Source organism: Girardinichthys multiradiatus, chromosome 7 (assembly GCF_021462225.1).
Source record: "Girardinichthys multiradiatus isolate DD_20200921_A chromosome 7, DD_fGirMul_XY1, whole genome shotgun sequence".
NCBI lineage: Eukaryota > Metazoa > Chordata > Actinopteri > Cyprinodontiformes > Goodeidae > Girardinichthys > Girardinichthys multiradiatus.
Window position 1 is genome coordinate 39,228,199 of NC_061800.1, and position 15,189 is coordinate 39,243,387.

A 15,189-nucleotide genomic window follows, 5' to 3' on the forward strand; every position below is an offset into this window, starting at 1 on the left:
TGTTGGGTGTATAGGACCCAGGTGCCGACATAATGACAACAGAGTTCTTTAATAAATAATAAAGGAGAACTTGCAGGGTGAATCGCAGGAAGAAAAGGTCTAGGAAAACAGGCAGCAACGAAGAAAGAAACGAGCAGAGAAGCAGAGCAACAGAACATTAGGCAGTCTATCGTAGAAGTAACAAGTATAATAATGGAAGGATTCAGTGGACAACAATCAGAACCAGAGAGCTTATTTACTGAAAGAAGTGTGGAGAATGACATTGGACACGCAGGGAGAGCGAGAAAGGGAGACTAACTAACACAGAGAAGCTGAACTCGGACACAAGGAAATACTTAACCAGGGAGAAATACAAATAAGAACCAATTATATTTATGTTTGGACTTTGAATGAGCCAATCTAACACACAATTGTGCTTTATTCTAAACCTTTCCACTAAAGTTGTATGTTGTAGGCTGTTGTCCTGTTGGAAAGGTAGTAAATCGTTTGGAACTTCAAACACACTTGCTTCCAGTATTGTCTTGTTTTTAGCTCCATGCATCCTCTTATGAGTTCTGATCAGATTCTCTATCCCTGCTGCAGAAAAGCAAGATGCTGTGGACATCTACAGGTAAACCTCTGTGTTTTTACACGCCTAGAAGGTTTACATGTGGACCAAACAAGCCTTCTTCTGACTTTCTATCAACGATGTGCCACGGTTTCATAGGTCACACAGGATTTATTTAGGCTATCAGAGTAAAGGGGACCAAAGACAATATTATTTTCCTTCCACCTTACAATTAAACACTGTTATGAGTCAGTCTATCACATTACAACAAATAGGTTTGAAAGGTGACAAAATGTGGAGTACAAGTGGTGTGAATAATTTTAAAGGCACTGTAAATAGCCCTAGCTCTAGTTAATGCCTGAGATGCATAATTGTCAGCTAATATTTGAACAAAAAGTTTAAATTTTCCCCCAACAATTTTGGTATTTCCTTTATTTACACAGAAAAACAAGCAGTTGCGGAATTTAAAACGAGAGGTAAACGAGACAGATGAGCACATCCAGAAAGAATGAGACAAATGAAAGAGACAGATACATGGAGAGATAAAATCTAATACCTCATAATGTTTGCTATGTGCTGAGCTCATGTTTGTGTACTTGCTTTCCACAGGGCACAAGATATTAACATCTATTAACAAGTCCAGACTGGTTTACCACAGCTGCATGTGTGAATGTGTGTCTTGCGTTAAGTGAGCCCTACCCCACTTAAAACTGTCACATGTCACTTATATTCTGTTGCTATGTGATCTTTGGCTGCGACAGGCTCTTGGCTTGTCAGGGTGCCTGTTGCTCGCCTCCCCAGTCCACAGCAGACCACTTCCAGCAGATTTTCATGAATATTTCAGCCTTACAGTCAGCTGGTTGGCAACAAGAGCACTCTTACCATTTGCTGGTTGTTTATTGATAAAAATCCGTGGAAAGGTACATCTCGAAAAGATACAAAAACAACAAACGTGGCGTTTATGGTGCCAGCAGTAGGTTGATTGCTTGTTTTATTGCGGGTGATTTTTCAGGCAGGGGTTCAAGTTGCGTCTGTGTGGTGGAGTCATGTAGGTCAATCCTGTCTGTTTCTCTGATTGCCTTTCATAACCTTGTCATTTTTACAGATTTCCTTCAGGTAGGAGTATATGAAAATCTAATTAAATTCCCCTAGCTCTCTTTCTTTAAACAATGTTCATATAGCTATCGTCTGCTCTAATAATGTTAAACTTTGAATAATGTATAACTATAATATTATTTAGTGAAAAAGATCCCACTGATTTGAAAAACAGAAGAATTAAACAAAAAACAAAGACCTGGAAGTTGAGCCAAAAACAACTTTTCTTACATAGCAATTTTACCCCCATTCACTTGTTGTCATCACCAACTTTGTTTTAGTCCTTTATTTCTGAAAGTGTCAATCTGTCGTAGATTTATTACACGCAGAGATTTACTTATTATTCAATTGTTTAAATTTTAGGAATCGTACATAGAACTAAGACAAAAACTCGAAACAATTCAAAGATTTCAAGCTCTAAACAAAATCCTCAAAACAAAACCACCATCTCTCTTTTGTAGACGGGGGCCGATGGATCCTGCTGACTACCCGATGCAGCCATGGTCGGGTCATTACCCCGGACCTCCCCAAGCCCAGCAGGGGTACCCCCAGTCACCAAATTACTCCAACATTAACTCCCAGTCTGGTCTGTCATACTCCAGCTTCCTGCCTGGCCAGCCTTACCAACAGCAGAGAGACCCTCGAGGGATTGAACCCGCCTACTACCCTCACCCTGGGTATGTCAGTTTAAACATTCTGCCTCACTATGTTTTGCACAATGAAGCTTTATGCAGATGACATTGTAACATCCACATTGTTACCACTGGATAAGATGTGAAAGGGTTTAAAATAAATGTTTTTTACTGTAATGGCATCACTTCACATAGAAACAATTTTGAAAAATCCAGCCTTTATTTAAATTTATATAGTGGAGAAAAATAAAATCCAATTTAAAGAAAAGAAATTGCCACTGCCACTTCTTCATGGCACTCCCTGATGTTAATACTTTGTAAAAACAAAAATCCCTTTTGCCAACTGGATAGTACTTAAATCTTCTCTTGGAACACTTTATAAAGTTAAACTTACAGACAGAGGGTCTATGACCATTCTTCTTTGCACAATCTCTATAGATTTTCCAGAGTTCTGGGTCCTCTCTTACTCGCGTTCTCTTCAGCTCCCTCCATGGATTTACAATAAGATTGTGACTGTGATAGCCATGAAAGAAGGTTGATTTTGTGCCTGGTGAACAATTTCAGTGTTGATATTTCCATATGTTTTGGATCATTATTCCGCTGAAAGACGTAACAGTGTCCCTCTTTCAGATTTCTGTCAGAGGGCATCAAATTTCAACTGATCTTTTCTAATTTCAAACAGTTCATGATGCAATGCACAAAAACAAAGTCTAATTTGACTAAGTCTAATTTTCTGCTGTCAGCTCCCAACAGAGAGGACCTTTGCGGCAGGACGTTCCCCCATCTCCTACCCCTCCACTGCGGGCACCACGGTATGACACCATGGCACGTGGAACTGTGGGTGGAGGTTATAGGTAGGAGATCATACGTGGATGATATCAGTCCCAGGTAAATTTTGCTGACATTTATTTTTGCTTTTACAAATCACTGCTGTGCCAATCAAATCACCCCAGCTCTGATCCTGTTTAATCTGAGAGTGCATTTTATTGGTTTCAGACACCAAATGGAACCTAGCACTGACCAGTATGGTTATACTGGGGATATAGAAGAACAGCTACGCCAAACCAACTCCACACAGAGGAACACTTTCACCATAAGGTCCTCCGACTGAAACAAGCAGAGTCACCAAACATTTTGCACGTTTTCTACCGTCAATACCATGATGAAAACAAACAACATCATGCTGTCTATCCTTGGTGGGAAAGACACCTGTTTGTTTCAAAGTATTCTAAATTGCTTGTAAAATGATGTTTTAAAAATGTTTTGCTCCACTCTGATTAAGTTGTTTAAGTCTGTGAATCAGTGACAGACATAAAGGTAACAAAATAAATTTAAATTAGGCTGTCTCACATTCAGATTGGTCCAAACGGTTTCAGTGCTTCTCCAAAGTGACTCGAACGACAGATTGGTGAAAATAAAAACAGTACAATGAATGTTCTCTACAGTATTCGGTCAATAACACAGGAAAGACTCTTCAGCATTTATTAAATTTGTGCATAAAACCACTCATGTACTTTTAAATGTGACTGGAAGTATTTGATTTACTGTGAGTAGGATGTAGATTATGGTAAAGAGAAACGATTGTTCAAAAATGTGTCAATTATTTAAAAAAACAGAAGCTAAAGGACTTGTTTTATTAATATTGGCTACTTCACACAGAATATACTGTACAATCATGGCAAAAACTATGTACATCCCTCCATACAGTACTTTGTAGAAGCACCTTCAGGGCAGCAGCAGTAACTCAGTAGTTATTTTCTGAATTAATCAGCCTCTTAAATAATTGTGGAGGGTTCTGGCCCAGTTTTCTGTACATCATTGTTTTAGTTCATTGAGGTTTGCAGAAATGTATTATTGCACATCTCTTTAAAGGTCCTACCACATAATTTCAATTAGGTTGAGGTCTGGACTTTGACTGGGCCATAGCACCATGATAAATTCCCTTTTTTCAGCCATTCTGTTGAAGATTTACTGCAGTGCTCTGGATCATTATTCTGTTAATAACCCAATTTTAGCCAAGCTTCAATTGTCAGACATGTTGCCTCACAAATGACTCCGGAGTACCTTTTAATGGTTGACTCAATGATTGCAAGGTTCCTGGGCTCCAAACAAGAGCCTAAGATAGAGCTCTGGGGCTTTTGGCAGATTCTCTGAGCATTGTTGGGACCTGGCATTGGGGGAATTTTGTTTGGATGTCCATTACAGGGAAGGCTAGCAGCTGCCTTAAATGTTTTCCACTCGTAGATAATCTTTCTGACTGTAGAATGATGAACGTCATACAGTTTAGCCTCGTATCCCTACCCAGATTGATGCAGTTCTTGATGTCTTTCCATCTTGGCATTGCGTTAACACACACCTCGGTGCTCCTTCTAAATGCTCTGGGATTGTGTTTAGTTTTTCTTGTGACTTTATTGAGAGTGAAGGAGAGATTTAAATTGAGACTAAAGAACCTTAAAAAAAAAAACGCTGTCAGATTTTTAAATTAGTCTTTTTTTTCCTCCTTTTGAACATTTTTAATGACTCCTGAAGTTACATCACAGTAAAGCGTTGTATGAAATCTGTGCCTGTGTAATGAAATGCTTTTAATAACATTGCAGTTTTTCATTTTTAATAATGGTATTTCTGTCAGTCAAGATGAGTTTAATTACATTTCTAGCACAGAATTAGATAAGATCCAAATGGGAAACTTGATGACTCCAGCTCAGCGTTAAATTTAGCAATATTTAACATCAGATAAAATAGTGATAATCAGCTAAATCTCAAAGTTGACATGTGCATCAAACTCAGATCACATTAGCTCTTTTGGACTTTCAGTAACTTCATTTAAACTAACTTCTACTTGAATGAATATGATGAACTGTCAGTATCTCTTGTCCTGTATTTACAGTCTGGTGCTAAAACTACAGGACAAATTGCTTTTAATTAAATTTTATAACAGCCTGCAGTTGTCTGTGTTTTACAGCATCAGATGCACTAAGATCAAGGCACCATGTTTTAAGAGCAAGTATTTTACAGAGCCGATTTTCTGTTTTCCTGCTGTGAAGGCCAGACATGTGAAAGACATTTCTGCAATATGATGGTGGTAAAGCATGAAGTGTTACAGTCAAGAGTTAGTTAAGTCATACAGTACCAGACTCAGTAGTATTAACTTCAGCTGAGAATAAATGTTTTATTTGGTGTTGAAGAATTATCTTAAGGACTGAGGATGAAATGTCATTAATGTTCAAAGAAATTGACTATAAATAGTAAAAAAGAATGTATTTTTCTTACAGTCATACATTATTTTTTCAATTTTTGTGAATATATTTGTGTAGGATTTTTAGGGCTTAGAATAAATAAAAATGATAGGTTGGCAGAAAAGAATGAAAGAAAAGAGAAGTATTGAAATTTATGGAAATTGTAATGAGTAAAAATTGAGAAGTGAGAAATAGAAGTGATGGAAAAAAGATGGATGGAAGTTGTGGGTCATTTCACCAACTAATTTTGTACGTTTTCGTTTTGTTCTTTGTTTTTTTGTAATCCTACAGGTCACTCTGTAAACAAACTGATATGCGGTAGTTAAATATGGGTGTGAAATGGGTTTGTCAGTTGGTGAAGAGGCATATTGACCCAGAGTCTCCAGAAATTAAGAAAGTTGTGGAACAATAAAAGTTCTGCAAACATTTTGCTGAAGAACGTGGGAAGTGGGTTTATGTTTTTGTTTTTATCTTTCATATTTTAACAAAGAATCTTACATTGGTAAATGGACTGAACTTACATAACGCTTTTCCAGTCATGCTGACCACTCAAAGCGCTTTACGCCAGAGCCTCAGTAAAATTGTCAGTATTTTGTTGGAAGAACAACAGTAAAATCATTTTTTTTTTAGATTCTAGGGTAAACTTGCAGGTTTATTCTGGAAAAAACCACAATCATGAATAGTTTTGTGTGATTATTGATTATTTTTTTCTCAGTCTTGACATTTAGGCAGCGTCTACTGTTGCTTTAAACTCTAAATAATTATTAAACTGTTATGGTTTAACTCGGTTGCTTGGAGAAACAAACATGTTCCCTATGCAGTCCTGGAAAATCTGAAAATGTGGGGAATTTGATTTTATTATTTTCCACACCAGGTAATAATGGAAACATGTTATAAACATGATATTCCAGACTTTAATGCTTAATACATTCTCTTAAGAGTTAAAAAAATAATAATTATATACATTTCTTTCATTGTTTTATAACTCACTTGTTATTTCTGAATTTGCTACATGACAACTTTAATTTAAAAGATTAGCCATCTGTAGTTTCAGTTATTTTAGTTTCTGGCTGGAAACCAATAGATAAATGTGAACTCTTTTGAAATTGAAACTTGAAATGAAACTTTCACTGCTCCTTTAGCCCCTAAACTGCTTAAATCAGTGTCCTCTGGTTTTTAACTGAACATGATGTAAAATTTAGTTTTTTTTTCATCTTTATCACCAGAAATGTCTGTGATTATCAGGAAGCACATCCTGATTTATGAAGTGTGGTCATTAAAGTTTTTGAAATGGATCTGATCTAAATAAGTTCAGATGCCAAAAAAAATTATGAAACAGCCATTTACAAACACAACCAAAGCAGAAGCCAACTTCAGCAGAACATACAGATGATAAAACTTGAATGTTGGTGAAAGTTTTTGTATTCAGACATCCTGAATGTTGCAAAAACTACCAGAAAAAGTCTTGACACGTGTATCCGTAAAAGTGTGAAGGTTTGAAAAAAGATGTGGCTTAAACACAGGGTGAATTATTTTTATGTTGTTTCAATGATGCATCATTTTTCTTGATAATAGATTGAGCAAATGAAAAAAAGATGATGAACTTTGTGGGGCTTCAGTAAATTCAGATGTAACATTAGCGTGTTTTTCTGTTATTCATTTTATACTAGCACACATTTGACACATATATGTAACACGTAACACAAGCATTTTACTTTTATGTTACTTTGTTATAATGTTTAATGTTCATGGGTTTAAACTGCCACAAGCTGTTTTGGTAATGTTGCCAATTTGCTGTAAATACAAGATGTCCTGCAAATTCAGTTCATGCTGTATTGAGTTTTATACCAAAATTTAAAAGTACATTGGTTGCAATGAGAGTTTCTCACATTTGGTAATGCAGAAAAGCAAACAAGGAGTTTGCACAACTTCCTGTATCATGGTAAACATATCAAGCATGCTGTCAGACTGTTGGAAACATGGGTTGCACAAGTTGAAGGTACTAGCTTGGGTTTTACTCTGTGAAGGGTTCTGGTACTGCTGGTTACCCCTTTACAGAGACCGGGTAATGAAGGAGCCAACTAAATAACCTCTGTCTTAGAAGTATAACAGTTTTTATTTCATTGCTTGTTTCTAAAAATTCCTGTAGCAAATCTCATTTTTTAACGTTGCATACATTTGTGTTTTATCAGCATTTTATATTTATGTGCATATTCTCTTTTTGCAATAAAATATACTTTATTAAAGACTTGTCATCATTTTAAAAAAGTAATCGTTAACATTTGCTCTTTAAGCTACAATGCATGCCAAGCACATCTGCTGAAGTTAATTTAATGAGTCAGGAGAAATTATTTCCCTTATGTCCCCAATACGCTGCAAGGTGACTCATTAACATTGCCAACCCAATTTAGTCCATCATTTAAGCTGCTGATAAACTGTACCTTTGTGATAAGAGGTGGATGTTAGCCCCAAATTAATGGAAGACTAATTATCAATTAGAAACAGAAGATGGAGAACACTGATTGTGGAAGAAAGTTTTAAAAAATGTATCCCAACAACTTAATGCTGTGCTAATATTAGGTCATATTCTTCAGCTAAACAGGTTGATTCGGTTAGTGAACATCTTTAGGTGTCATCTGTTTTCTCAGACACTAAATGTGCTTTGGCTGCAGTCTCAGGAGTTCGCAGTAATAAGACACAGTGGTGGAGGAAGTGTTTTATCTGCCAACACTTAATTAGCATATCCCACGCCTCCTGGCCAATGGGAATGCAGTGAGGAAGTAATTAAATTGTCCTGTGTCACTGCCAAGGTGTAACATTGATCTACAAAATGTGTCTTTGCCATTGAGTGTTCTGATTGCAATTTTTATTTTGTCAGGACCCTAGTACATGTCGTGTGTAAAGGTTTTAACTCCATCATTTCTGTATACAGTATTATTACATTACATATTTTTTTCTACTCAAAATTAGTCCTGATATACAGCTGATATACAGTTTTGTAAACTCTGGCTGCTTTACTCATTTTCAGTCCATAGTTATATTATTATGAACATAATGGATAACATCGCTCTGCTTCTAATGTAAAAAAGGTCATATCTATACAGTGCAGACCAAAGGTTTGGACACACCTTCTCATTCAAAGAGTTTTCTTTATTTTCATGACTATGAATATTGTAGCTTCACACTGAAGGCATTAAAACTATGAATTAACACATGTGGAATTATATACTGAACAAAAAAGTGTGAAACAACTGAAAATATGTCTTATATTCTAGGTTCTTCAAAGTAGCCACCTTTTGCTTTGATTACTGCTCTGCACACTCTTGGTATTCTGTTGATGAGCTTCAAGAGGTAGTCACCTGAAATGGTTTTCCAACAGTCTTGAAGGAGTTCCCAGAGATGCTTAGCACTTGTTGGCCCTTTTGCCTTCACTCTGCGGTCCAGCTCACCCCAAACCATCTCGATTGGGTTCAGGTCCGGTGACTGTGGAGGCCAGGTCATCTGGCGCAGCACCCCATCACTCTCCTTCTTGGTCAAATAGTCCTTACACAGCCTGGAGGTGTGTTTGGGGTCATTGTCCTGTTGAAAAAAAAATGATGGTCCAACTAAACGCAAAGCGGATGGAATAGCATGCCACTGCAAGATGCTGTGGTAGCCATGCTGGTTCAGTAAGTCTTCAATTTTGAATAAATCCCCAACAGTGTCACCAGCAAAGCACCCCCACATCATCACACCTCCTTCTCCATGCTTCACGGTAGGAACCAGGCGTGTAGAGTCCATCCGTTCACCTCTTCTGCGCCACACAAAGACACGGTGGTTGGAACCAAAGATCTCAAACTTGGACTCATCAGACCAAAGCACAGATTTCCACTGGTCTAATGTCGATTCCTTGTGTTCTTTAGCCCAAACAAGTCTCTTCTGCTTGTTGCCTGTCCTCAGCAGTGGTTTCCTAGCAGCTATTTTACCATGAAGGCCTGATTCACACAGTCTCCTCTTAACAGTTGTTCTAGAGATGTGTCTGCTGCTAGAACTCTGTGTGGCATTGACCTGTTCTCTAATCTGAGCTGCTGTTAACCTGCGATTTCTGAGGCTGGTGACTCGGATGAACTTATCGTCCGCAGCAGAGGTGACTCTTGCTCTTCCTTTCCTGGGGCGGTCCTCATGTGAGCCAGTTTCTTTGTAGCGCTTGATGGTTTTTGCGACTGTGTTTTGGGACACTTTCAAAGTTTTCCCAATTGTTTGGACTGGCTGACCTTAGTAATGATGGCCACTCGTTTTTCTTTACTTAGCTGCTTTTTTCTTGCCATAATACAAATTCTAACAGTCTATTCAGTAGGACTATCAGCTGTGTACTGTATCCACCTCCTGCACAATACAACTGATGGTCCCAACCCCATTTATAAGGCTTGAAATCCCACTTATTAAACCTGACAGGGCACACCTGTGAAGTGAAAACCATTTCAGGTGACTACCTCTTGAAGCTCATCAACAGAATGCCAAGAGTGTGCGGAGCAGTAATCAAAGCAAAAGGTGGCTACTTTGAAGAACCTAGAATATAAGACATATTTTCATTTGTTTCACACTTTTTTGTTCAGTATATAATTCCACATGTGTTAATTCATAGTTTTGATGCCTTCAGTGTGAAGCTACAAAATTCATAGTCATGAAAATAAAGACAACTCTTTGAATGAGAAGTTGTGTCCAAACTTTTGGTGTGTACTGTACGTTCCTACCCTCATCTATAGTCTTGAGAGAGAGAGAGAATGTGCAATAATTTGCCTGAGTTATTTAATGTTTTTTTAAATAGCCAGACTTTAATGTTTAATTAAATAACTTTCAGTCTGTTAAATACTGTCCTGTGAATACCAGCCCAATATAGCGGTGGTATTAGAACAATAGATGAACGAGTGATTTGAGCACTAGCATTCTTAAAGCAGCAAATTCTGCAAACATGGAAGAATTAAGTTTTTAACAGTAAAATTTAAACTCCAAATTAAAATATTTCAATTGACAAAATCTTTACTAGGCCAGAACAATTTAAATAAAAGCAAAATAAAGGAATGAATAAAAACTACAGATGTACAAATTACAAATCACTAAAATGATGCAATGATGTTCTCAAACATAAACATTACCATGCAATGTTTATGTTTAAGAACTAAGGATTATCTTGAGGAATTTGGAAATGAGGTCAAATTAGTAGTTACAAATTATTAAAGACAGTAATTGGTATGTCCTCAAACAACCAGTGACAACGCAAAATCAGAAGGTAAGTAAAATATTATTTTAATAAAATAATATTTTAAAGAATTATTTGCTAAACTAGAAGTCAATAACCTTTTTGCATAATTCATTCTTAATGTTTTAATCAGCTACCATTATTTTAGCTAAAATAATATTTAAGAAAATATTTGCCAAATTATAAATCAATAATCCTTTGGACAATTGATGTTAATGTTACTTAAACTAGCCATCACATTGAGTAATAGACTACTAAAATGGCGGGGAGGATGGATCTATGGACCAGCTGTATGTAAATATTTGAGTTGCTGGTGCTAGCATTAGCAGTTTTGGGTAAAAAAGGAAAGTGGCTTATTTACCAACCAGTTTAGTTTACATGTATTTGAAATACCAATAATACAAAGATTGAGATGAGTGAGCACCAGAGGCACGTTATAGCCGATCTATGTTTAAACCATGCATTAAAATAAAGTTCGTTGAATCTTTAAAACAGAACACAGAACAAACAGACTGGCCTTACTCCTTGGAAGCAGGTTTGCATCAGCTTTATCAGGTAGCTGTTTACTACAACAAACAAAACAAAACACCATGAAAAAAAACAATATTTAGAATGCTTCAACCTAAACAAATTTTCTCTGTCCAAACACTACCTCATACATGAACCGTTCCAAAGAACAGGAGGTACAAAGGACATTGAGTTGATTAGCGAAGGTGAACAAAGAACCGTAGCGGCGGCTCTCAGTAGCAGCTCTGGTAGCTCTTGCTGGATCGGCACGCAGGCGTGCAAAGCTGCAGTCTCGATGCCTTCCTCTTCAGGCTGTGAGAAAACCGCTTTGATTAAAGGCACCGTCTCATCTGGGAGAATCTCTGGCTTAGATTTGTTTTCTGCAGATGCTCAGAAAGAGAGCTCTGTCAAAATGTTTCAGTACGCACCGCTTGCAGCATTACGGCTATCGTAGTCAGGGGTGTTGCCGAAGTAATAGCGGTAAACACCTGTACTGTGCTTATTCCCAGTCCAACACCACTTGTGTGTGTATAACGACCCCAAAATTGCACCTTTCAAGAGACACGCTTACGATGCTGAGTTCAAACTCAAGGCTGTCAGCTACGCAGTCGAACATGGGAATAGAGCAGCAGCGAGAGAATTCAACAGTTAACGCTACTATATTGTGAATGTACTAACGTTTGATTTAGTGCATCAAACTGTTTCTTTTACGTGTTTACTGAATCAGGGAAAAGTTCCCTTTCACGTTTTAACTAACGTTTGATTTCAACTTCAACTTCATAGACTACAATGCATTCCTAATGTGCGGTTGGCTCTATTCAATAGATTTCTATGTAGAGGAGACCTTACCATGAGAGTGAATGGAGTTATCAGAACGCTGGTTTGTAGTGTATTAATAAAGTTTGACTGACTGACTTATCTGTTTTGTTGACATTCTCTTTAGCACAGCTCCATCTAGTGGATGCATAACGCAACCCCAGTCAAACGTTTGACTGCAGTAGCTTCTATTCTATGCGCCTTATAATCCGGTGCGCCCTATATATGAAAAAAGTTCTAAAATAGGCCATTCATTGAAGGTGCGCCTTATAATCTGGTGCGCCTTATAGTGCGGAAAATACGGTAATCAGAAAATCTTCTCAAAATATTTACACTTACAGATTTGAAATCATCTAAATCTTCACTAAAGAATCTGGATATTAGTCTCTGGAAAAGTATTCCATTTTTAAATAAAAGCAATTATAGAAACGTTGGTTCGGTGATGCATCTCTCAGGTTCCGTGTCAGCTTGATTTTTATCTCCTTTATTTCTTAGAGGCATATATAAAGATATACTGTTCATGAGCTTTCAATAAAGTATACCTCAAATGGAAGCAGTTTTGCAAGGTACTATACTTAAAACAGAAATTTTACCTTTGCTTGCCTTGGTTTTTCTTAGTAAACATGTTTAATTCACTAAATGAATCGATTTTCAGCAGGTTATTTTCCCCAACTGACTTATTGTTTCTTAATTCTTAATTAGTATAGGTGTTATGTGTACTATTAATTTAGAAAAGTTGTGTAAGCTCTTCAGATTGAGCAAAAATAGAAAGACATTGGTTATGCTTTATCCAAAGTATAACTGCATCAAAGGTTTCAGATCTTAGTAACGTAATTCTCTCCTGAAAATCTGTTAAATTAGTTATCAAGAATAGATATAGATATTTGGGTTTTTCCTCACATAAACTCAAGCTGAAGCTGACAACAATCACTGGTGCTTCTCAACCATACTCTGTGATCCGGAGCATCTCCGTCGAGGCTTGAACAACAGCTGAGCACCACGTCAGAGTCTACTCCCCTCCAACAAGATTAGAAATCTGAGGCCGGGGCTTCAAACTGCACAGTTGGAGACTGGAGATCCTCGTCTGGTGGATCTTGCTTTCTGCTGAGGTTGCAGATGGTGCAGGCAGAATCTGTGGCGGCCTTGTGCTTGTGAATTCTCCCAACTATATGTGACAGATTGTCAAAGAGCCTGGTTGACTGATTGTAAGAAGGAGTCATTGACTGACTGGGTGTATAATTGTTCAGAAGGCAGGTCTGGCATGCTGTAATTATTAGCAGTTATTATTAGTAGTTTTAATAAGCATTGTAAACCTCTGTAATTAGGATTTCCTATTATGAGTAGCTGCCAGTTTGTGTCTCTTTGAGAAAGTATTGTACAGTCACAGTTATTACTCACAGCCTGGCAGCTGCCTTTTGTTCCTTTGACTTCTGATTGTTTTGCATGTACACATTGTGTTTGAAGGCTGTCCTTAGATGACGAGCCAGACCTTCAGCCCTCCTTAATTACTGTCAACACACAGCTCTGTTGTCTTCATAATGTGGACACAGGAATAAAAAGAGACAAGCACTGGTTGCATCTGGTTGAATCCTTCTCTGCAGGAGCAACAATTTTAATGTAAATTCATTCTCATTATTAGGGATCGGAGCTTGAAGGGGTTTAGAAGTTTAGATCAACATTTTGACTGAAAGCGACCCAGCTTGGTTCTGCATAAATCAGCAGATATGCAGAAGTGAAACACAAGGCCAACTGTCGGATTTCCATAAAGTCATCAGAATTAATATCTTTACTCAGCAATTCTTTGCAGTTGAGAAAATTGAAAGGGATTGCTGAAGTTCATACGTGTTAAATATTGGGTTGTGTGAACAAATTATGAAATATCAACAGTGGGAACAGAGTGGGACATCGACTATGTCGGGGAATAAAGTAAAGTGAAAACAGCTGTTACATTTGCACTTTGGTTTTACGCAGAAAGACTAATGCATATTAAGTAAGGCTTGTTAGGTTTCTTTTCTATACAGCAATGCGAGAACTACTGACTCGCCACACCAAATCACTAAAATCCATTTTTTTAATCTTGCGGACAAAGGGTGAGCCAATGTGTTAAGACTGGTGTCATTACAGCTCTCTTCAGGAACACTGACTTCCTTGTAACATCTACAAACATGCATGTTAGTTTAAGGGGCCACTCTAAACTACCCATACAATTGTGTATGGCATGCTTCTCTGTCCCATGTGTCTCTGTGTCTTTGCTCTGTGATGCTTTGGCGACCCATCAAGACTATACCGCTGGTAAAAGGGACCAGTCTTCCCATGACTGCAAAAATTTCTCCATAAAAGGCTTTTTAAAATCTGCTCGTCAACACAATATTTGCTCACGTTTTTCACTGCATTTGTTTTCTTAGTTTCTGTAAGTTAGTGTAATGTTTATGTGTAGCAAATACTACCAGTGATCTGTATGTAGCCACAGCATTCCCACATCACAGTCTGGAAAAATGTGTGAGGAAACATCCTGGAGAGCAGAGGTGAAGCGTTGCTAACAGTAAATTCTGTTTGTATGTGAGTCCTCAGATTCACGTCCTGACAGAGTCACGGACAGTGCGTTAAGAACACTGAGTCTGTCCTATTAGGTGTCTGTGAGTAAAAATTACATTTGCTCTGTCCCCTGTGCACAGTAATGACTGGTGGTAAACTCCTCTGGCAGCCTTTTCCTCCCCCCACCCCATTCACACACACTCACACACACACACACACACACACACACACACACACACACACACACACACACACACACACACACACACACACACACACACACACACTTAACTACAGTGTTAACCTTGAGGCATCTCGCTGGCTCTCATCCTCTCTATGTCTTCCTTGCTTGCACCCATCAGGCTGCAAAGAGGGTGAAAGCGACAGACTCTTTGTTTTTCATGGTGGGGATCACAATGGTGGGGATTTCTTCATGTACAGTGGATTGCAAATGGATTCACACTTGTTGAACTTGGTCACAGGTCACAATTTGTCACTTCATAACTAAAAACTTCAATGTATTTTATTGGGATTCAGTGACTTGATTCAACCGTTGGGTTTCGCTAAGACAGAAACTTTTTA

General features: G+C 37.8%; 1 protein-coding gene across 6 annotated transcripts in view; it reads left to right on the forward strand.

Moving 5' to 3' along the window:
• LOC124871242 (partitioning defective 3 homolog B-like) overlaps window positions 1–7,756 on the forward strand; it is a 318,482-nt gene extending 310,726 nt beyond the window's left edge. For 4 of the 6 annotated variants that reach the window (XM_047370385.1, XM_047370388.1, XM_047370387.1 and 1 more), the window contains 3 exons: window positions 2,104–2,319; window positions 3,018–3,162; window positions 3,271–7,756. In XM_047370385.1, the coding sequence (XP_047226341.1) occupies window positions 2,104–2,319; window positions 3,018–3,132 (331 nt within the window). In that variant the 3' untranslated portion in view covers window positions 3,133–3,162; window positions 3,271–7,756. Of the gene's footprint in view, window positions 1–2,103; window positions 2,320–3,017; window positions 3,163–3,270 lie in introns of those variants that run through there. The other 2 variants (XM_047370389.1, XM_047370391.1) reach the window with 2 other exon arrangements.
• Window positions 7,757–15,189: the final 7,433 nt, after the last annotated feature.